This window comes from Periplaneta americana, chromosome 8 (genome assembly GCF_040183065.1).
Source record: "Periplaneta americana isolate PAMFEO1 chromosome 8, P.americana_PAMFEO1_priV1, whole genome shotgun sequence".
In the NCBI taxonomy this organism is placed as follows: domain Eukaryota; kingdom Metazoa; phylum Arthropoda; class Insecta; order Blattodea; family Blattidae; genus Periplaneta; species Periplaneta americana.
The window spans coordinates 120,679,624-120,704,686 of NC_091124.1; the positions used below are offsets into that span (position 1 = coordinate 120,679,624).

General features: G+C 35.6%; 1 protein-coding gene across 10 annotated transcripts in view; it reads right to left on the bottom strand.

Annotated features, from left to right (window-relative positions):
• LOC138705000 (inter-alpha-trypsin inhibitor heavy chain H4-like) overlaps positions 1 to 25,063 on the bottom strand; it is a 54,137-nt gene that overhangs the window by 16,081 nt on the left and 12,993 nt on the right. For 4 of the 10 annotated variants that reach the window (XM_069833525.1, XM_069833522.1, XM_069833523.1 and 1 more), the window contains exons 7-12: positions 23,597 to 23,780; positions 13,747 to 14,132; positions 10,756 to 11,103; positions 8,614 to 8,719; positions 7,493 to 7,543; positions 932 to 982 (exon numbers count right to left, since the gene is read on the bottom strand). In XM_069833525.1, coding sequence (XP_069689626.1) covers positions 932 to 982; positions 7,493 to 7,543; positions 8,614 to 8,719; positions 10,756 to 11,103; positions 13,747 to 14,132; positions 23,597 to 23,780 — 1,126 coding nt within the window. The remainder of the gene's footprint in view (positions 1 to 931; positions 983 to 7,492; positions 7,544 to 8,613; positions 8,720 to 10,755; positions 11,104 to 13,746; positions 14,133 to 23,596; positions 23,781 to 25,063) is intronic. The other 6 variants (XM_069833530.1, XM_069833528.1, XM_069833529.1 and 3 more) reach the window with 2 other exon arrangements.

Here is a 25,063-nt window from a genome sequence, read left to right on the forward strand (position 1 = left end):
GATAACAGAATATAAATGATAACTTGAATATTATTTATATCGCTAAAGAAAGATAAAAGAATACAAATAATAAATTGAATATTTTGCTTCATCGGGAGTGCCAAACAAAAGTGTACTTTATTACCTTTCAAATTAAAAAATATTATTATTATTGTTATTATTATTATTATTATTATTATTATTATTATTATTATCGCTAACGAACGATAACAAAATAAAATGAATAATTGAATATTATTTATATCGCTAAAAACGATAACAGATATAAATAATAACTTGAATATTATTTATATTGCTAACGAACGATAACAGAATAAAATGATAACTTGAATATTATTTATATCGGTAACGGACGATAACAGAATATTAATGATAACTTGAATATTATTTATATCGCTAACGAACGATAACAGAATATAAGCCATAACTTAAATGTTAATTATATAGCCAAAGAACGATAAAATAATACAAATGATAACTTGAATATTTTGCTTCATCGGGACTGTCAACCAAAATTGTACTATTATTATGTTTCAAATAAAATTATTATTATTTATATCGCTAACGAACGATAACAAAATAAAATTAATACTTGAATATTGATAACTTGAACATTATTTATAACGCTAAAGAATGATAACAGAATACAAATGATAATTTGAATATTATTTATATCGCTAAAGAAGGATAACAAAATAAAATAATAAGTTGAACAAGGCTCGGACTCACAGACTTTGAATTATTAAGCGAGCATTCTAACGCTGCTCTACGAGACGCAGATATCTAGGAACTCCATAGCTACGAAACTGCTTCTACAAGAGCATGCATCGTGTAACATCACCGTGATCCAAAGTGGACTTAACAAAATATTCCTCGTTCACGAGTGGGGCCACTTTTTTTTTTCTGACAGCTGTACGAGCAGTCAAATTACCTGGAGCAAATTTTCTCTGAGCGAAACCCACGTGAGAAAAACGACTAGCTCCTGAAATAACAAGACAATACATGTATTAGTGCCTTGCACACATGTATTGTAGTGCTTAGCATTAGCACACTTACGGATACAGAAAGTGGCCGTTCGTGTTTTTTAAATGAGCGTCAAACGGTACGGTTGTCGACATAAATTCAACATGCATATAAAGACAACATAATACAATTAAAACAAATCCTGATGTGATAAACAACAAGCATCATAATTAAGATTTAGAACGTTGAGACACTACAATTATATGTGTAAATTCTTGTTAATTGAAAAATAGGCTATATAGGCCTATTGGAGATAATATTAATATATTCCAAACAACTTCAATGTTACACTCAAACATTCCGTATCTTCTCGATAGCTCAATTATAGTGCGCCCGCCTGCCAAGAAAATGTTGCACGCTCGAACCCAGGACGTGACTGATTTTTTATTACGACATCTTTGCAATTTGAACCTGTGATATTCAGAATTGTATGTTTCTTAAATAAATTTTGGCAAAATTATGTAGCCCTTGAAAAGTCTTTTTGGGTCTCCATTCAATATGCACACCACTGACCTCGGACTTACTGTAGTCGAGTGGGAACGGCTGCACTAATTTTTAATACTCGCAGAAGCATATTACAGGATTGGAAGAATACAGCAGAACAATTATGTATAATTGTCATTTATAATATACGACTAGCGTTGTCATGTATTCTACTCTATAAGAATGAAGGACGGGAATATGGGGAAAAAAATTTTAAACGTTCAAGCTATATAAAATCGTCATAAATTCAATAATTTATAGAGTCCAGCAGCTAAACTTTGGTTTTATTTCAATGAAACTCATAGTATATTTCGTAATTTTTCGCAGCTGAAGTTATTGCATAACATTAATATTATGAAAATGTTAAAATGAAATATCAAATTTAATAATAGATATAAAATAGAATGTGTACAAAAAGTTACGTAAATTTAATTATTGTAATTTTAAAATAATTTTATAACATTAAGAACGAAAGATAAAGTATAAATTATTAAATTTGTTTATCCTCCTGGTGTTCGAACAACAAAAATGCACGAGAAAATAATCATTATACCTACATCTTGATTACACAGCTTTTAACACTATATCACTTCGGAAAACGTATTATGTGTATTTCACGTGTTACTTTTATATTAATATTAATTTAACACGTGAAAGACACATAATACGTTTTCCGAAGAAAATAATTCCTAAACTCGTGTCTTGGCCAATATGTCACAAGGTATAGAGAGAATTATTCGATAAGGAACACCCTGTAAAAGCTGTTAGTGTAGATCAGCCGTGGCGAAAATGTGACTCACGAGCACATTGTGGGTCGCAATGATAGCTGTGCATTTCTCTTACTTCCTACCTTCCCCAACCCCCAGCCTCTCACTCACTGGAGTCAAACTACGTTCCATTTGGATTTGTCTCTGACCTGCGAGTGGCACAATGTCTCTCTCGAAACCATGTACCTCTACAAAAACGAAAGTTTCAAGTGGGACGAGAGGACGCATTTTTTTGCTGTCAATATGATGAGAATATTAAATGTATGATTTGTTCACAAGTATTACGAAAAAACGGTTGCATAACATAAAACGGCATTATACTACACGTCACTCATGAAACATTAAAAGGTTAAGTATTATTATTATTAAAGGTAAAGGTAACCCCGTAACATGCCATGAAGGCACTTGGGGGGCATGGAGGTAGAGCCCCATGCTTTCCATGACCTCGGCATTAGAATGAGGTGGTGTGGTCGGCACCACGCTCTGACCGCCTTTTACCCCCGGGAAAGACCCGGTACTCAATTTTATAGGAGGCTGAGTGAACCTCGGGGCCGTTCTGAAAGTTTGGCAACGAGAAAAAATCCTGTCACCACCTGGGATCGAACCCCGGACCTTCCAGTCTGTAGCCAGCTGCTCTACCAACTGAGCTACCCGGGCGCCATTATTATTATTATTATTATTATTATTATTATTATTATTATTATTATTATTATTATTATTATTATTATTATTATTATCTCTGTACGTAGATCCTTAATGCGGTTAGATCTTTAATTTAAACTCACAGATTTACAATGTGATGTTAAATGAGAGCTAGATGTAAGGATTTGACAAATGTTGAACTTTTCAAATCTTTGCCAAAAAATAAATATCCGAAGCTTCGTTCTTTCGCTTGCACTATTGAAGTCATGTTCGCTACAATTTACGTTTGTAAAAATTATTTTCAACATGAAAATAGTAAAAACCAAATTTAGATCACGACTGACAGACAAATACCTTCGTGATCAACTACGACTGGGAATAAGTGACATAATTCCTGATTTTGAAACTCTGATGCAGAGACATTCTGGAAACAATTTTAGGGTGTGATAATGTGTATATGTTTTCTTGTTCATTTCTTTCTTCGTTACACGTACTAAACATTAGTTTGTAACCTTATACTGTATAAAATTATATTTAAGTGCTTGACGTAAGGAAAATGAAAATCCGTTAATAAGTCAGACAGTTGCTTCACTTCCCCTTCGGGTGTCCGCCTCCCTCCATAGGTGCGATGCATGTTTCAGGTTACACAGTGGCTCGGCGCACGATAACATTTTCGCCACGGCTGGTGTAAAATTGGCATTGTCACTTAGAAGTAATTTTTCGTCGTTATTTGATTATATTATATACATTATTGTTTCAAAGCGATACTGGTTTTTGTTTTGGGTAGGTCAGTAAATTGCCGTACTAATAAAACACAATATGGCAGCGATAGTGAAATAAAATTTATATGAAGTGAAACAAAATATGAACTCATAAGAAATCAAATAACGGGCCGAACTCAAACATGGTAACTTTTGTCTTCTATTGGAAATGAATCAAACATTATACCACTGAACTACGTCACACCTAGAGAAAAAGCCTTTATCAATATCCTTGCCATACCTATATAAGCAGTGAATATCGCGGACACCAGGAAAATTGTTCCTTGTTAAATTCATGTACCGTATTTGGAAGTTTGTGAGTTATATCATTGTCTAAATTAAAAATGGATAACGGCAGAACGGGGTCAGCAGTAAACGGAATCATAAAGCTAATATTATGCAAAATTTCGGTTCTGCTGTACTGCATGGCCAGCACAAAGACTTTCCCAAGCCGGTCATTTTTTTCTTTCCATGAGTATAGGTAGAAGATTTAACTAAAGCAGTCATGGTAACTTTGACCACTTCAGCCCAATGGATCTATTGTGTTAACACCAATTAATTAGATAAACAGGCCTTACATCTCACTCACTTTCTTGGCTAGCAACTGCTATCTGTCCAGATTTATTAAACAATCGGCATCTCAATTGTATTTTGTAAGTTGCGTGTTAGCTATTCCCTTATAATTCACAACGTCTACACATGCAGTTCATCATAATAAAGTCGGCCCTTTTCAGGGACATGGTTTGCTCATTGAAGGGTTTTAATGGCATTCTCTTACTCGTTAAATAGAAACTTCCTGCGGCTTGCTTTGCTAGGCAATTGACTCCCTCATTGCTTTTGTGCCCCGAACCCAGATGAGTTTGACCTCATTCAGCTTCACCAGTCCCTCAAGTTTTTTGGTAATTTCCCGACAGGATGAGAGAGCTAGGTTTCTGGATTGAGTTTTAGGACCATACAAATTTTCCTCAGGGTCTTACAAACAAAGACATCTATTGAATGACCTCTCAGAGGAGAAGAATGACACAACTTTCTAACCCAAACTAATAATTTGAGCATCCTATATGTGGAGAATGCCATGGCTTTTTGACTAGTTACTATTAGTCATAGGCTACTTAATTGAACGGTATAGCCGTGGAATGGTCATTGTCTCGTAATGTTTGTGTACAGTTTTAGAGAAATGATTCCAAGTGGAGGTATAAAATATAAAGTGTTATATTTGTAATTATTGTTCCATAATATTCTGATAACATACATAAAAGCCGGATAAAAGCATCTTTGAAAGGATGTACAGACACAGTTCACACAACACTTCTATCTATGACTTATTACGAAATTACAAATTCTTTCCAATATTATGTCTTCCATGAAAGTATTAGTCAGAGGAGATCCGTCATCTGCCTGCCTAATTATTTCTGTAGTTTTCACTAATTTGGATTAATTTTTTTTCACTGGCGCATATATAACTACACTGACAATACATTATGTTGATACTTATTGGCAGGCCTAAATGGCTACCAATTTCAATTTTACAGCTATTTCTCCCATTTTAATACTACTGTATTTATAAGCATTGTACAGTAGTGGCAAAAAAACCGGAACGACTCTTGTAGTTGATTTCAGAGCCTTTTTGACTTCAGAGCACGATAGACTGGTAACTAAGACTTACGTGATTCGAATCCTGCCTGGGAAGGAAACTTCTTTTTGTTCCTTATTCAAATTTATTCTCAATATTTTTCGATTGATGGTAAAATTAACGTTCTGGGAATAATAAGTAAATTAAGTAGTAAAATATAGCTGCAATCGAAAAGTAATGGGAATAAATTTGAATAAGAAACAAAAAAAAAAGTTTCCTTCCCAGGCAGGATTCGAACCGCGAAAGTCTTAGTTACCAGTCTATCGTGCTCTGGAGTGATCAAGAGTCTGAAATAAGCTACAAGGATCGGTCCGGTTTCTTTTACACTGCTGTACCTAGCAGATCATTACGTGATAGCTTTTCAAACCTTAGTTATTTTGCGATGAAGTCTTGTGTTTGTGTGTGTGTACAGTACATGTGTGTGTTTTACGGCATGTATGTATGTATGTATGTATGTATGTATGTATGTATGTATGTATGTATGTATGTATGTATGTGTGTATGTATATATGTATGTATGTATGTATGTATGTATGTATGTATGTATGTATGTTCTTAGTAAATTATTTTACGACGCTTTATCAACATCTTAGGTTATTTAGCGTCTGAATGAGATGAAGGTGATAATGCTGGTGAAATGAGTCCGGGGTCCAGCACAGAAACTTACCCAGAATTTGCTCATATTGGGTTGAGGGAAAACCCCGGAAAAAACCTCAACCAGGTAACTTGCCCCGACCGGAAATCGAACCCGGGCCACCTGGTTTCGCGGCCAGACGCACTGGCCGTTACTCCACAGGTGTGGACTGTATGTATGTATGTATGTATGTATGTATGTGCCTGTAGGCCTGTGTATGTGTGCACATGTTTTTATAGGATGAGTAAGTAATTATCCGTATCCTCTAATCTCATCTGATCATCTGAACATTGGCGTAGCCTACGTAGAATTTTGTTATGGGGGTCATTATTAAAATTGCTTACAATTTCCATTATCGGTATTTTAAATGTTATATATTATTATTATTATTATTATTATTATTATTATTATTATTATTATGTAGCACGTATGGGCGAATCCAGAAATGCATATAGAGTGTTAGTTGGGAGACCGGAGGGAAAAAGACCTTTAGGTAGGCCGAGCCGTAGATGGGAGGATAATATTAAAATGGATTTGAGGGAGGTGGGATATGATGATAGAGAATGGACTAATCTTGCACAGGACAGGGACCGATGGCGGGCTTATGTGAGGGCCGCAATGAACCTTCGGGTTCCTTAAAAGCCATTTGTAAGTAAATATTATTATTATAGAAGGTATGGACTGTCAAATGCACAAAAAATTAAACTGACGTTTCACAATAAAATCAGCTCAAACTAACGAACAGGTGAATACGGCTCTTAAAATGAGTTTAAAATCAATATTGCACAATATTAAATATCTGCACTGCCAATCTGTCAAAACAACCTTTTCAATATATGTTACAACAAGTTAAATTTCATAGTGTGTCAGCTTCATTTTATTATAAGGTCGGTACTAGGCGGTCGGTCTCTCTATAATAAAGATAGCACTGTTGTAATTCGAACATGCTGCAGCATCAAGCGCAGGGGTGATATTGAAGAATGAGTAGGAGGACTATGCCTTACGTCGATGTAGATTTTGTTACTCTGACATTGAGAAATTAAGAGAAAGGAAAACAAATATGGATTGAAAAATATTCAAATCTAAATATGTAATTTTGTTTTTAAAATTCAAGGGGGTGATTCAAACCCGGTAATTCCCCCTTGCGTACGCCCTTGCATCTGAACAGAAGTTGCTGTAGTTTTGCATTTAATGAATAGGTAATTTTAAGTATTGATTTATAGGTCTGGTTAACAGTCACTTAACTTTTTTTAAGGCTGTACCTTAACACACATCAGAGTACACTGTGAACCTTTCATTACATATTTTGAAATCTATCAAATTTGCAAACGACCAATAGCTTTGTTTACATTCGGTTTACTAGCCTATGGCTTGGACTACAAAATAAAACAGAAATAATTTACGTGAAGATCTGTATTCAAAGCCATTGAACAATAACGTTGTGTTTTGGAATGTGTGTGCAACTTGTGTCTTGGTTGTTAAGTTTATATTGTGGCATATACCAATGACCATTCCAGGTTCACTTTATTTCATATTTTTCCATATATACCTAGATTCAAGAAAGTTGCATGGAAATTCCTTGAAATCGGCAGCGGTATACCTGCAACAATCAACATGCCCTGAAACAGCCAAGATTTTCAACCATCATGTGTTATTTAACGTTAGACTTTGTGTATCCCAATTATTGTATGTACTATATTACTCAGTGAATTGTCTGACTATAGTTTTCTTTACGATAAGCAAGTTAAAAAAATTTTCAGACACTTTGCATAGCTTCACATCGACCTAAGCTCTGTACAGACATTTAAAAAGGAAGGACACTGCTTAACTTTGTGGCGAAATGCTTATCCCATTCTTGTAACCTGCATCCACATTTTATATTTTTATATGTTATACAAGAATATCAATTTTATGCCCATTATTATTATTATTATTATTATTATTATTATTATTATTATAACAATAATATAATTATTTATTTATGTATTTATTTATTTACTTGCTTACTCATTCACTCACTTACTCACTGACTCACTCATTCGCTTATTTATTTATTTATTTATTTATTTATTTATTTATTTATTTATTTATTTATACTGGCAGAGTTAAGGCCATAGGGACTTAAGCCTTAATACTGTACGAGGTCACAAAGTATACAAGCAGTGAAATTTAACAAAAAGTTAAAGAACACAATACTAACATTATTAAAAAATTATAGCATAACAAAATCGACACTAAACAATGTTGTATGAATGAACTCATAAGAATTAACATTTACAGAATTACTCGTGTTTCAAATTAATTAACTCGGAACAAATATTAATTTTACAAAAAATATCATTGGTATCAATTAAGTCAACACAATTTCCCCGTGTTATGAATTCAGTCCTCCTATTATCTGTTCTTTGTTGAATTTTTGTTTCGGCATTCTGATACAACCTCACGTCACTTAAGTAGGTCTAGTATTGAGGAGAGTCGGATGTTCACTCTATCTGCTCCTTCAGACAGTAGAAACACCCGGCAACGCGACGCATTTTGTAAACAATGCATTTATTTACTACCCTGATACCAATACTTTTCTCCAGCCGTAGCTATTATCTCAGTAGTTCGTCTTGTTAGAGCAGATATTAAATAAATGATTATTATGAGCATTGATTGCAGTAGGCCTACCTCCATATTGTGGAACATTGGGCTGCGAAGCGTCCTCGGTTTCAGCTGAACTCGTTTCGTTAGGCTTTACCACCAGCAGCGACGTCACTTCGGTGACGAATGAATACTGCAAACAGACACGTCATTGAGGCGATTAGCGAGAACAGAGATTACGAGACACGCAGGCTCCGCTGCAGAATGACCCTGGAATTCCCCACTGAGAATAGACGTGACAAGCCTACTAATCTTATTGCCTTACGTAACTTAGAAACGGGTCTTTAGGACAGTATTCTATATATGTAATGTGTGGGTTTAGGACATACTGTAGCATAATAACTCCTGCGGAAGGTCAGGCAACCGACTTCTTATAAAAGAGGACCAGAATTCGAATCCAAGCAGGCGATATGAGATATGTGTAGTAAAGAAGCACAAGAATGAATGTTGGTACCTTGAATTTAGTAAAAATCTTCCTACGAACGACCATGGCAATGTTGGCCACGAAGAACGACATCGCTTCAGGCTGGACTAAACGTACTTGCAGAAATGCACACACTATACCAGAGGCGTTTTGAAAGATTTTCTTTGAGGGGGGGGACTAAGACATCGCACTAGTATCACACTATGTTTTTTCTGAACTGACGTATGCGAGGTGCGAGAAGCAAAATCCGGACTACACGACAGACAGTGAGTGGTTTCTATGGCAGCGAGGTGCGAGATCTACAGCCATAGAAATCACTCACTATCTCTCATGTACTCCGGATTTGTGAGAGTCGGGCCTCGCATCTCACATGCGGCGATTCAGAAAACGCTTTAGAAACTATTAGGTCTTCACGCATCTTTATAACTGAGGAAGAAACAATGTAGATTTGAAAAACTCCTTTTAACTGTGGCCCGTGGAGAGCCTACATTCATGTGCGTAGTACTATATTAATGGCAAAGATTGCGGAGTCGCATTTAATTAAGGCATCAGTAGCAGTACAAATTAAACAATTTAGCTCAACTGATTCACATTTAGTTTGCCGTAAATCTCATCCCCCAGCACAATATTAACCCTTGTACTACCAGAAATTTTTGTGACACTGAATGAGGTTAATGCTGACGACCTCAGTATTTAAAAAATCTAAAAAGAACTTACATTTTCAATACTGACATTTCTGTACTAGTGACTTGTCCGCAATAAAATGTCGTTTTGGAGTCAATGTTGAATGAATATTTCAGAAACTAAAAATGGTAGACGAAACATATTTTATAGAAGTTCATTAAGCGAAAATAGATGAATCAAAGAGAGGGAAAAATATAAAAATATTTATAAGGAGATACAAACGACTTGTTTAATGCGTGGGGTCAGCACTGACTTCACGTAGAAGGAGAGTAAAGAATCCAATTAGGCTAAATCTTTACTGTAGAAGGAAACTGCTGTTGCGTCCCACATGTGTATGAAGACAAACCACAGTCTATTGTAAAACAGTTATTATGCTTTCCTTTGAGATAAAAAATGATCGTTAAATAATAATGACTGCGAATCAGGGAATAAAAATCGAAAATGATAGCAGATAAAGTAATCTGAAATAAATATAAACGAAACTTAAAGCCGAGTAGTTCTAATTACTTTTCATTACAAAGAATGAAATTACACATTACAAAGCAGGACTCTACCGAGTTCACAGATTCATACATTCTGTCCCGAATTTCTTCTGATATCGAAGGTGAGAGACGCAAAATGTTTTATCGTATATGAAGTAAAGGATGATAGCTTTACCACTCGTCGTGTTAAGTCTATTTGAGCGAAAGTTATTAATTGAAGCTAACATCTTTCCATGTCAAAGAGTAGCGCAGCAGTGTTTCAGTCGGCTGAATGTTTTTTGGAAATGTCGAGATTCCAGCTTTGAGGTATGTGGAGAGCCAGTGGCGAAGCTCTTTTGAGATTTTGGCTACCGGTACCAAAAAATCTCTAAAACATGAAATTAGAATATTCTGGTGTTGTATAACAGTGTAAGTCCTTACGAACATGAGGTCTGTCTTGTTGGTAATCGAAGCCGATACACTGAATTTGTAGCAGGATATTCCGCCATTTGAGCCACGGCAAAACATACAGAGTATTAAAAAATCGCAACCAAATCACAGAAAGGGTCAATTTTTGCCTGTAACATGATATAGACCTACCTTCAGGGAAAGTTCCAAAGCTTTCTGTTTTTCGGGTGACGTGTAATTCTTGTCCCAGTGATCATGGTCCTTCACCTTGTCCTCCTCCAGCAACTGTTGGATAGTGAGATAAACCCATAGACGCTCCAAAACACCAGGCTCCTTTTCCGTAATGTTGACGTGTATGGGTCGGGGGAATGGTCGCGGAGGGAAGATGATGGGATGAATTGGAAATATCTGCTCTCCGGACGAGGAGCGTCCTTCCACCTGTCCAGTCAGGTTGTCGCCTACTAGACGACCGGCTACCACCAGCTCCGACCCGGAGAAGAATGTGCGGAAGATGTGGCGAGTGACAGAGTCCGTCACCACCTGCCAAGTAATAATAATAATAATAATAATAATAATAATAATAATAATAATAATAATACATTATAAACTGAAGGCTGTAATCAATAAAGGTAGACTACTGGAATAGAGACATCATCATCATCATCATCATCATTATTATTATAACAACTATTCTGTAGTTTTACGTTTCTTTGAGTCTATTCTCAGATTCCCTGATAACAGATGCCCATTCTAGCCGGTATTAGAGACATAATTAACATAATATAGAACTATTTAACATAAGAAATTGACTTACAAAGTAACTGTTAATGAGATCATAAAAAATCGCCCCTAATGAGCCTCTTAGATTTATGGTTGGTTTGTTTTATTGTTTTACCCTCTGCTAATCACCGAGACCCGGCTAACGAGCGGCGCGCTCGCCCATAGGCAAAACACTCCGGCGGAAAGCAAAAGTGATCACACTGTAGAACTGGTAGGAAATATTATAGAACAAGTATTCGAATTTAATTACCTTGGTCACATGGTATCCGGCATAAAAATTACAGTAAAATCAACTCCATGAAAGGTCAAATCGGTCTAGAGGTTAAGGCTCCCACCTTTACAGGCAATCAACTTTTAATAAAAGTAGGGATAATCAGTCCTTCGTGCCCGCCGTCTTTATTCCCAAGGTAATACCTCTGGTACTCATTTCTGTTAGAGGCCGAGTAGACCCCAGGGCCATAGTGCGACTGGAAGGATTAAACCAATGGGAAAATCCATGACCCCATCATGAATCGAACCCGCGACCTTGCAGCATTCAGCCTAAAGAGCTGCGGTACTGCGCGTCCCCATAAAAATTACACATATATAATATTATGATTATATATGACAGTGAACATCTGTGTGAAATATTATAGCAGTGAAAACTGGGCCTTAAGTTTCAAATATGGAACCAAGCTACGAGCAGCCTAAATGAGAAGTTTACGTCCAATTCTAGGTTTAAGCAGAATGGAAAAAAGAGTAATAGGTCTGCAGACATTCGAAAGAAATTAAATTTCAAAATATAGTAGGCCTAGAAGATATTCAGGTATATAAGTTAAACAGAAATGACTAGATCACCTACAGAGAATGAAATGCATCCATTAACCGAAGAAAAAATTTCAGTACCAACCTGAAGGGCACCGGAATGGAGAAAGACCTAACAGTTATGATCAAGTCAAGTGCATCTTGAGACATAGAAACAAGCTCAAACGAACCTATACCTAAACTCTTCATGATGATGATGATGATGATGATGACGATGATGATGATGAACTGTAGCCTATCTCTGCAAGTCTTGAAATCGAATTTGGCTGCATCACACTACTTTCTCTTTTTATTACATATGAGAACGTAAAAATATGATTAAACAAATGTTGTAGCAATGTAAGAAAACCTCTTGCTTGTCGAAAAGCATACAAGTCAACGTTCAAACATTTTCCTCTCTGCAAAATCAGCTTACAACTCAATTAGTACTAGAACTACAGTATAAACATAACAAATCTAATTTCTTGTCCGCCGCTGTGGAGTAAGGGTTAGCATGTTTGACCGTGAAACGAGCAGGTCCAGGTTAAAATCCTGGTTGAGAAAAGTTACCTGGTTTGAGTTTTTTCCCAGGTTTTCCCTCAACCAATTGAAGCAGAATTACTGGGTAACTTTTGGCGTTGGACCTCGGACTCATTTCGACGGAATCATTTCGCCATCATTAATTCACATACCATAGCGCGAGTTCAGTTCACGGTGAGACGTTCTGTACTTGTACAAGAGCGCGACCGTTCGGGTACAAGTTTCGTTCACAGAATAGAAGTAGTAAGCACAATAAGTCTCAGGGTGCAGTTGGAGCCTTCGGGTCCCTCCTCCATAAAAAGAAAAAAAATCCTATCTCTTGTACCTACTTACAGTTTTGGTCAGAGAACAGTTTTATTGTTTTGTCCAGAGTAGTGCAATGTACCTTGGATCCCTTTCTACTACCAACCTTTCAACTTGAATTATCATCTTAATATGTTTCAATAGCTTAAATACGTATTTGAAAAATACGCAATTTAAATGAATAATTATATTGCAATTATTCTCTCTGAGTAAATCTTAAGAAAACAATTTGTAGTTGTTTGAAATGCCTCTGTTATTTAAGGGATTAATCAATAAAGAATTAAGATCACAATTTACTGTAAGTATAGCAGGGATGCGGAACATGTAGCCAAGAGTACCTTCCCCTCTTTTTCTCCTTCAACCCAATGCAATGTTAGTGCCAAGCACGTGGTCTTGATCTCTCTCTGCTTTGATCACTGGCGTTGACTCATTACTCTCTATGTACCTTGCGTTTACCTATCGAGTAAATAAAGAAGATGGCTTAGAAACAAAGGTTTAATTTCTACTATGAATGGGAAGAACATTATTTTTCTCCCTTCAAAAGGAAAAACTTAGGATCAAACATAAGAGACTTCCGTCATATCCAATGCTAAGTACACGCCACTGCAATATTGATATTGAGTCAAAGTTCCGCACTGCTATTTCATAAACAAACGATGCTGAACTTGGAAAGGGTTAAAATGAACTTTTTACCCATGATGCTCAGTTCCTAATCGCTGCTGTATAACTTCTGATTGTCAGTGCATATGTTCCGTAGCTTAAAAATTGCCAACTCACTTGATTCGGTTCGTAATCGAAGGTGACGTTGGCCAGCAGAGGTGATGCCAGCTGGCGGTAGAAGTCCCTGAGCTGCAGGGCCGTGTCTGATGCCTCGTAGATCTTCCTCGCGAACCCCAGGTTGCGGAGCGATAATTTTCTGAGGAATTCGATGTCCGCGTCGTTCCCGAGCGCCAGGCAGAATATGGACACTCCTCCAGAATTGGCCTCGCTCACGCCGCTCACAATGGCATCCGGAGCGGATACTCCGACGTTGGGCTGTCCGTCTGTCAGAAAGATGATGATGGGTTGCGGGACTTCGCTCTGGTTCTGCACAGATGTGTAATTGGCTATTCCCAGTTTCGAGATATCCAGGCCCTTGATTAAGGCGTCGTATATGTTGGTTGCTATAAAAAAAAAAAGCATCCATAATGTACTTTCATCATTGCATTAACTTTTATTAGACTTATTTCTAAACAGCATGTAGAATACAAGAGCAGAGAGCAAAATCTTTTCTGTGTAACCAGAAAGGTGTTCCTATATGGTCGTATCCGGTTGGTTAAGTCAGCTGTTTAGTCGTTTAGTTGAGATTGTGGATTTTATGGTTCTTCTTTACAAATTGATTTACATGTGTTTTATATTCCGGCTCTTTTTACTTCATACCCTAAGGGTCAAAACTAATCATTTCCTTCTTACTACCTCACATACTTGTCACGTAGATTATAGTGATTTTCTAGTTGTCAGGTTGAAAATTTATTTTCTTTTTTCAACATTATTTCGAATTTCGGTACTAACAAATATTACAACTCACTTTGTAATTGACATACTGGCAGCATCGTTTGCCTTTGTAGAGGCTGTCAACGTTTATGAAAGGAAGTTACTAGCGAGTGTTACTTGAAATTTGAATGTAATTAATAATTAATAATATTAATACTATGGAAAAAGGAACTGACCACAAAACCTCATTTCCTGGCTTAGTTATCTCATGAATGATACCTTATTGGTGTCATTTACGAGGTTCAAACCTGTCTTCGGACAGGCTACAAAAATAATATTAATAAATAATACAGCAATTTTAATAATAAATAAATAAACAACATACATTTTAAAGCGGTATTCGGTTTTCGGATTTCGTAGCCTACTAATGATATCATGTGGTCAAACAAAATAAAATTTTAAGTTATGTCGAGCATGAATCACAAACTGTTCAGTCAAACCTATCAATTTTATGTTGCCAGATAAAATATATTTTAATATTAGATCAATCAACCAATCAATCAATCAATCAATCATAAATAAATAAATAAATAAATAAATAAATAAATAAATCAATAAATAAATAAATAAATAAATAAATATTTCAGTGTACATCATTGTGATTTTACTTGCTTTAGTGATATCTGGTAACAGTTAACAACATTGGAAAGACGGCCATTTAGCATTTGAGGATTCATAATCTTACGTGAATCCCACTGCATAATATTATAATATGTTTTAAAGTTTATTGCTATTCGATTGATGTTATTTGTATAAGTTAATAATATGTACTGTACGTGACGATTGTAGGTCTGGTGAAAAATAAGAAGAAAAGCTTCACACATCAAAAGGAAATATACTGTACAACCCATGCTACCCAGATTTTAGAAAGGTTCTATTAAAAATACATAATAAAGTGTAAATTAGTATTGTTTTACTTATTATATTGAGGATGGGATGATATGTATAAGTAATAATAATAATAATAATAATAATAATAATAATAATAATGGAGAAAGTTGGATTTGAGGGAGATGGGTTATGACGATAGAGAATGGATTAATCTTGCACAGGATAGGGACCGATGGCGGGTTTTTGTGAGGGCGGCAATGAACCTTCGGGTTCCTTAAAAGCCATTTGTAAGTAAGCATAATGCAGAAAGTTACACAGCATAGAAGTGCACTTATTGTATTCATCTGATATAATTAGGAGCATTAAAACCAGATGTTTGAGATGAGCAGGGCATGTAGTACGTATGGGCGAATCCAGAAATTCATGTAGAATGCTAGTTGTGAGGCCAGAGAGAGAAAAAGGCCGAAACGTAGATGGGAGGATAATATTAGAATGGATTTGAGTGAGGTGGGATATGATGGTAGAGACTGAATTAATCTTATTCAGAATAGGGACCGACGGCGGGCTTATGTGAGGCACCAATGAACCTCCGGGCTTTCTAAAATAATAATAATAATAAAATAAAAATAAAATAATAATAATAATAATAATAATAATAATAATAATAATAAATGCATTGTCGTTGAAAAAAGGTAAATTGTGTTCATTACACAAAAGGTAATCAAAAAGCGAGAGCATAATTTATGAAATACTTTGGATTACGTGAAATATCTTTATTCTCGGTATGTAATTGAGTTCACATATAGAAACAAACGGAGACGAAAGCAGACAGACTGTGTCACCAAAACCATAGTTCCATAATGCGGTATCAGTGATCCTGAAAACGTGTATTTCCGCGAAAATCTTGAAATATTTTTTTCTAACATCGGGCTATACATCCTACAAAGAGGCTGAATTTTGAAGTGTAATGAGAGTGCATTGGAATGACAACGACGTAATTACCCACAGGAAATATTTAATAAAATCTGCTTTTTATATAGTGAGACTGTATGCTGCTTTAAAATAAGAATAAATTCAGAAAAAGTTTGGGGTTACCATGTTCAGCAGAATGATTACTTTTCTATATAACGAAACAAAAAAGTGAAAACTTTATAAATTTTTGAGCGTACGATATGAATAGCCAAGCAGCAAGCACACTTCAAGGTCTGTGGAGCGAGGTAAGCAAAGTCACACAATAATAATAGATTCACCTCAGTGCAGTAGCCTATAACCCGACCAGAATGTTATTACTCGTGGCAGAAATCGAAACACATCTGTGTACATATTCGTCCGTTTCCTCTACTATCCGCGGCTTTCTACCGATGAAAGATGACGTAGTACAGTGGTTCCCAACCTTTTTTAACTGACGACACACTTTACTGAACGCCCACGATATCGCGACACATTTGTTTTCATTAATAATAATAATAATAATAATAATAATAATAATAATAATAATAATAATAATAACCAATGCTTTATTCTGGAGAAAAAAGTGGTGGAATTCTGTGTAGAATATTTTACAGCGAAAGAGATGATTACCGTTCATTGCACAGGAATTTTGTCATTTTTAACCTCCACTTCTTCTAAGACTTCCAAGGTCTAAGCCGTTCCAGAGCATTCCGCCAGAAAAAAGCACTGATAACTTCTATGTAGTGTCCTACATCCAGTGTTGTTGATAGGTCGATGTTAACACGCAATCGAAAATTATATTTAAAAAAAAAAGCAACAACTTGAGTGGCATTAGAAAAAACAAATGTACAATACCTGTGCCAAAAATCCCAACCTATCTAAGATAGTAGATATCCGTTAAAAGATTTTTATTATCGTTTTTGAAAACTCGCCTATTTAAATTAATGTGAAGCCTGCGCTTGGTGATTTGCACAGAGTTTCTCCCTATATGGCCTTTAATATTGACAGGCCAACATGTAAATCATCTTCAAGATGCAGCAGTCTGTTTCTTTTTTTAGATTTCACTATTTTCATGGTAAAAAATGCTAATTTGAAAACGGCAGTTATAAATACATTTTTAGTTTATTCGGCACCATCGATGATTTGATAAAACATTTCCGCATATAAGACACTCGGGATTTTGTTTATATTCATCTCCACGCCACGTATAACCATATTTCAAGTATTCATCAGCCATCACTATATTTACGAAACGCAGTACGTTTTTGTGAAACTTGAAGGGAATTTTCGCTCAAATTATTTGAATTAGCACTACTGTCATCTAACCCACAACTTGTTTCAGATTGTCTTTTTCGAATTAACAATTTGTCCATGATAAAATCTAAATAAAGCATTTTTGATAAAATAGTCACATTATCACCTGCTCACACGTATATACTGAAACTGGCCAATATGTTCTATTCTAAACTCTATTTTTTATTAAGTAGGAAGCAGTGTTGCCAACTCAGAATTCCGTTTACCGCTGCACAAGCTTAAAAACCGCTAAACTGCAGTTCAAAAACTCCAGATTTTTCTTAACACATCACTTCCAAATTTGAAATACAAACTATACAGTTTTAGAAGTTAGAGAATTTTATAAAAATGTAGACTAAATTATGGAAAGTGTGTGTCACTTTGTAGATTCTATGTTCTATGCAAAATCATATGGATAATTAAATCGGAACATTTTGCATTCAATATCACCTTGCACCATTTAGGCCGAGCTTTCCAACTATCATCGGCAACTTCTTCCACCCAATCTTTCAACACAATATGTATTTTTCATACATCTCTAAACTTTTGTACGTATGGAGTTTTACGCGGCATATTTCTTCAAAATTGAATGAAGTAGATCAAGAATATACTGGACACTTCGGAAACAACCACATTCACAATCACACCAGTCGATTCAAAATTTGATTTCACAATGAGTCTGGTTTTAAGTTTAAAGTATGTCTATGTTACATAAACTACAATGCGGAAAGATAAATTGAATAATGTATCGTAACATAAGCTATAAATGAAAATAACAATTCAGTTCATTATCTACTCTTTATGTTTATATCAATTCATTTACAAAAACAATGCATAGATAATTAGACTAAGAGTTTAACGAATGCGGCATACCTTATTTGTACAACAATGGATGAGGCAGGAAATGGACGTGGTTATACCAAATCGAGTCAACATAAAACGTTGATATTTTATACTCGCACAATGAAGAATTATTGTGATAATATCATATTAAACTTTGTTTATGATTAACTAATATTGTTGTCCACAAGTACATATTATGAAAACAATTATAACGTCTTTACAGAAAAAAAAAAAGCTTAAAAATATCGTCTCCCTCTGCCGGAATCATAAAAAACGCCAAATAAATAGCTAGCCGCTGAAGGTAAAATTCTGTAGCTGACCATAATAATTCTAAAAACAACAGATTTAGCTACAATACCGCTGCCTTGGCAACACTGGTAGGAATAGTAAACGAATTACAAAGCATTGTTGTAGGTGTTCACTTTCATCCGAATTATCGACAGATAGAAAAATTAAACTGAGCATTGTTGCAGATGTTCACGTTTCGTTGGTAAAGTCTGTCTCAAAATAAAATGTACCATATCAAAGACTTCGTTGTAAATAAAAAAAAATGTGTTGTAAAGAGACTTTCTTAATGACATAAAATATATTTTTCAGTTCCAAAATTCCGCGACACACTTCATGGAGCTGCGTGTCACACCAGTGTGTCGCGACACACCGGTTGGGAACCCCTGACGTAGTGTATACGAACAGCAGAGCCTCAAGGCCACTCTGGTCTGGATAATCCACTCTTCTAAACTAATGTTCTTTTCCTTCTCTGTATTATTATTTGACCTCCTCCTTTATACTAGTTACAGTCCAATGCAGCGTAGAGGAGGGTGTCCATGGGCCAACACTAGTCTCTCTGGCAATCAACACTATGCAGGGCAAACGAAAGGGACAAACACGCGTTCCTATGGAAGGGAGTTACATCGATCGAACCATGGACTGTTTGTTGGTGCTATTAACCCATTATATCCCAGTGGCAACTAAAGTTGCCAAGGCAATAAAGCTTTATTGATCGGTCAGTTGTAAATTTGTTCATTGTTCACAACAATTGGTGTAAAGATTCAACTATCCTCCTCTAGTTCGAGTTGAGTTTTATCGCATCCGTTCGTTATGTCGTCAGTACAGAAGAAATCAATAAGTAGTGTACACACAAGATTCTGTACTGCTACACATTCCTTCAATAATGTAAGTAAAATTATATCCAAAAAGTGCTGCACAACAATTTCAATTACATAAATCTGATAAGAATATCTGCAATTTTATTATACTAACAGGTTTTTAATTTACAACTTATCACAATTTCATTAGAGTGGTTTGAATTTGTATGGCAACTTTAGTTGCCAGTGGGCACTTACGGTTCTTTGTGTATTCATTTTACATGTTCTTCAAAATTTTACCATTGCTAACTCTGAAAACGAACAATGACATAATATAAATGTATTATAGCAATTCGTTTCTTCACTACTGACTAGTTGGTAGTTCGATTCCGTGCTGTAGCACATTTTTATTTACGTAATATCTGGTACTAATATATCTGATTTTCATCTGTTATTGTATTATCGTTATGTAAATAGGCTAACTGTATGTATAGAGGTTTTATACATTTATTATAAAATAATTGGAATAAAATTTGAAGCTAACTACTTCATATCTAAAATGGAGCAAAGACAGCAAAGTGGCAGACTTCAAAATCAAGGAAGGAAGTCCTGATATTCGACGCAACGCTGAAGATCTACTTAGAGAAACAGTAAAATCTCCTTTAGATGCTCTCAGAACCTTTTTCTCTACAGAATTCCTTGAGCTTATAGTTATGGAAACCAATAGATATGTGGCTCAGCATCTTATGCATAATTTGAATGTCTCAAGGGAAGAGATTCTTACTCTAATCGGTATTCTACTTCTGTCTGGGTACCACAAACTGGCATCAAGAAGGCTTTACTGTAGAAACGAACTGGATGTTCATGTGCCAATAGTGTCAGAATTTATGCGACGCAACCGATATGATGAACTACCGAGATTCCTTCACCTGACCAATAATGACGGATTAGATAGCCTTGATTCTCTCTATAAAGTGAGATAACTTTTCCATATACTGAACTCTTCCTTCAAACAGGTGTCTCCTGGCAAATGTGTAAGCATTGATGAAAGTATGATTTCATATTATGGACGTCAATTCATAAGGGAAACGTCTGTGCGCTTAGGATTCGAATTGTGGGTTGCTGCTGATCCATCTGGGTTTATCTTTCATGCTGAACCATATTGTGGAAGTTCAACTCGCCTTCCTGAAACAGGTCTTGGCCAAGGAAGTAATGTTGCTTTGGGATTGGTTGCTCATGTGCAGTTACCACAAGGAATATAGCTCTACTTCGATAATCTCTTCACAACTGTTGGACTGATGCAAGGACTTACTAACAGAAGGCTCGGAGCCACTGGAACTCTACGGGAAAACAGAATCACTGATTCAATGAATCTGCCTGATAAAAAAAGCTGGAAGAAAGTATCCCGAGGTGAAATCGCATCCTCGACTTGCAACGATTTGCTGGTAGTCCGATGGAATAAGAACAGTGTCGTTACAGTTCTCACAAACTATCATCCTGTTGATCCCATGAGAAAGGCAAGCAGATATTCCAGAGCTGATAGGAAGAAAATTTCTGTCAACGTTCCAGGTCCTGTAGCGCAGTATAATATCAACATGGGTGGTGTTGATATTGGTGATCAGTTTATATCTACTTACGTTACAGCATCCATACTAAGAACTAGCTTGTGTTCAGGATGGCTTCTGTATCGTAGATTTGAGAATGACATCTCTTTTCTTGAATACAAACATCAATGCGTCATTCATCTCCTGAAGTCATATGGTTGTACAGCAAAATCGCAGGAATCCGTCGCTCCTTATAATTTTCCGCAGTGCTGGATGAAGTGCGTAAGGACGATAAAGGCCATATAGTCGAGGACGGTCTATCCAAGTATCGAAGATGTCATGTATGTGGTTCTCGTACAAAATTCGTTTGCAATAAGAGTGGTGCTGCGTTTCACCCTGTGTCGTGTTTCAGAACATTTCATGATGCATAAGGACTATTTGGTATTGAATAAAATCGACATTTCCCTTATATCTGACACAAAAATTATGGAGAGAGTGTAAAGTAATAGTCTCAAGTTATGTAGTGTGTGTAAATTTGTAAGTGCTAAATAAAGCAAAAACTTTTTATTGAAGTTAGATGCATTTATTTCACAATAACAAAATATCAGACACGCAAGTGCCCAGTGGCAACTAAAGTTGCCAGCCAAAAAATGGACCTTTTGGTTGCAGGTACATGAATGAAATAAAATTATAGTGATTAGGGTTCTTCCAGGATCACATAACAGAAATATGACGCCAAAATCTCACACAGGGAATTATGGGCATTAATGGGTTAAATTAAACCATAGCGGCGAACTTTCTAAAGTAATTCCTGCTGGAGCTAATACAGCTAGATGGTTCGAGAAACATGCGCCAGAAAGTCTCGTGAAACACAAGGTAATTACCCATAATATATATGTGCATAATGTTTGATAATCTCAGGTCCACACCTGTGGAGTAACGGTTTGCGCGTCTAGCCGCGAAACCAGGGTTCGATTCCCGGTTGGGCAAGTTACCTGGTTGAGGTTTTTTCCGGGGTTTTCCCTCAACCCAAAATATGAGCAAATGCTGGGTAACTTTCGGTGCTGGACCCCGGACTCATTTCACCGGCATTATCACATTCATCTCAGTCAGACGCTAAATAACCTCAGATGTTGATAAAGAGTCGTAAAATAACCTACTAAAATAAAAATAAAAAAGATAATCCCAGAATTACATTTCTTCACAATCTGAAGATGACTTCACTTTATTATGAGAATCTTGAAAAAGGCTAGCTCCAAATCGGGGGAAATAGCATAATCTAACATTAGTGCCACCGTTAATGGAATACGGAACTACATATTGGAATCCCTATAGAATATATTAGATAAATTCCTTAGAAAGGATCCAGTATAGGGCAGTTAAATTTGCTAAAGGTGAAAGAGAAGACGGAAATAATACAATAAAAGAACTTAAATGGGAAACCTTGGAAAACAGACGTAGAAAAACTAGAATAACATCATTGTAAAGAGCACATCTAGGTCAAAACGCATGGGTAGACGTAACGGCTCGGTTAGAGAAACCAACGTAGGCCTATTACGGTAGGAACGATCATGATTTTAAAATCAAATGTAGGAAACAGAAAATAGATGTAGGTAAATTCTCATTTTTAAATAGAACTATAAATGATTGGAATGACGTACCTGCAGCGGTCTTTGAGGGCTGTCCTTCCTTAAGGAGATTCAAGAATAACTTAAAAAGTTGTGTATAAAGGGTAAAATTAAAGTTAAGATGGCATTTATTCTTAAGTTTACATATATTTATTTAGCCTGACGAGTTACTCCCTTGGTTTGAACTGTAAATGATTTAAAAATAGCTTGTAAGAAGCTCTTAGACTAGAAATGTTAAGTTTAAATGTAGTTATGTTTATAAGTATGAATAAGGATGTAATTGTTTGTCTATTTGAACTGTTGTATCAGTGAAGCGTGGTGAGTCAGTGAAATTATGGTTTTACAGTGCAGTGAATAGTTTCGATCAGCGATAATTTATAGCGTCAGTGAAATGTGTCCTAAAGTGTCAGTGAAATGCGTCATAGTGCCACTACAGTGAGTGAGCGTAAAGTGAATGATTATTATCAGTACCAATGTGAAACTTATGTAGGGCCTATATGTGGGTTGTAATGTAAAATTAGGTTCACTTATTAATTAAGTTACTTTATGTATTATTAATTGTAACTATTGTGTATAATTGTATTGTGTATTGTATAATTATATTGTGTATTGCAATTTTATTGTATATTGTTTATATTCTTTGTACCACTGCCACCGGGTACTTGCCCACTTGGAGTGTAAATAAATACATACATACAATACGAATGTAATAATGAAATAATGACAGAATAGACTGCCTTGTATCCAGGGCGGGAACGAAGAAAGAGGGAAATACATTCCATTCGTGCAAGGGCGAGATAAATATCGTATTCCTTGCCAGAAATTTAACTTAGAGCTTTTATATTTGCATTCATAGCGGCAAAAACGTAAAATAAATTACCGTACATATTTAGAGGAGATGATGCGCATGCGGACTTACAGGATTGTGCTGTCAGTTGCTCCACGAACTTCTTCGCCTTGGCTATGTTCTCGGGATTTGCGACAGCTATCACTGTAGGAGATAATACGGAGGGGTGATCTGCTTCTGACGGCTCGTGACCCCATCGGCCATATGTATTCAGCACATTTGCGATCTCGGAGTCCTTCAAGGTTGGGTCCCATACCTGTAAGTACAATTCATTGCTGTCAACTGATGGAAGACGAGTAAAGAATATAACAGGTCATGAGATAATGGTGGATTGTCGGTTTAGTTTCATTGTCAAGCGCTTCACATCTAAATATCTGATTTACTGAAATTCGTTTTCAATTTGCACATCTAGGATGTAATTATATGTCGGCGGATGTCGCCAGGCAGAGAAAAAATTGGATTAATGACGTTGTAAATCGACACTTTCGTAGTCCATTTACAAAATGGTTACTTACACGCAATAATTCTCTGTCCTTTACGTTCCAACAATTTTATTTTCCTGTCCTATAGAAATTGCACTTAGGATTTGTTTTGGTACTACCAGCAGCAGTAGATTTCAAATTTATAGCTTGTACTTTCCATAATTAACGCCGTTTCTAATAATTGAGAGTATTACAATGGATCGACTGATTAAACTTTGGAATATGTCCTTGTTTCGTGAAATTTCTCGTATTTTCTCATTTTCTGAAATACTGTAAATAAATTTTTATTCAACAACTTACTTTACACACTGTGGCCAGCAAATTCCCTAAATTACAGGAAAAGTGTATTTATGATAACTTACGTGCAACAACAACAACAACAACAACAACAACGACGACGAAGAAACATTAAGTCTTGAGTCAGATTCAGTGAAGAAGGAATTGGCCACATAGGACCTACATATACCTATCTTCAAGACTGCTTCCTTTCTAATACTTGTTTTTTTTTTTTACTTCAGGGAGAAAAATATAGTTTTTCTAATCTTGAAAAAATATCTGTGTAATATTTATGAATGCCCCATTCTACAGCTTTACGCGATAGAGTTCTCATCGGGATATTATTAATAAATGATAAAGGAAACAAGCTTGTTCCAAAAAAAAAAAAAAAAATGGATAATTCTTGTATTCCTAAAAAATAGAAATCTTCGTTGTTCCAAATATGCTCCAGATCGCTTTCATATTTCACACATTTAAATTATAAATTATTTCTCCTTTTAGATTTGTAGTTTAATCTTGCTAAAAATATGCACATATTTTCCAGTATTCTTATTTAACTGATTTATGTTAATGTTTACTGTGTTTCCTCTCTCCGTTAAAATTTGTTTGTTCATATTAATTTTTATTTATTTACTTACATTTGCAATAAATTACGTAAATCATTATAATACTTTGTTGTTCTAAGAAATATCTTGTCAATTAACTGTTTACGTACAATTTATTTAGCATTATTTCAATCTAACTTATATTTATGTATGGTATTATAGGTTGGGGTGGTACT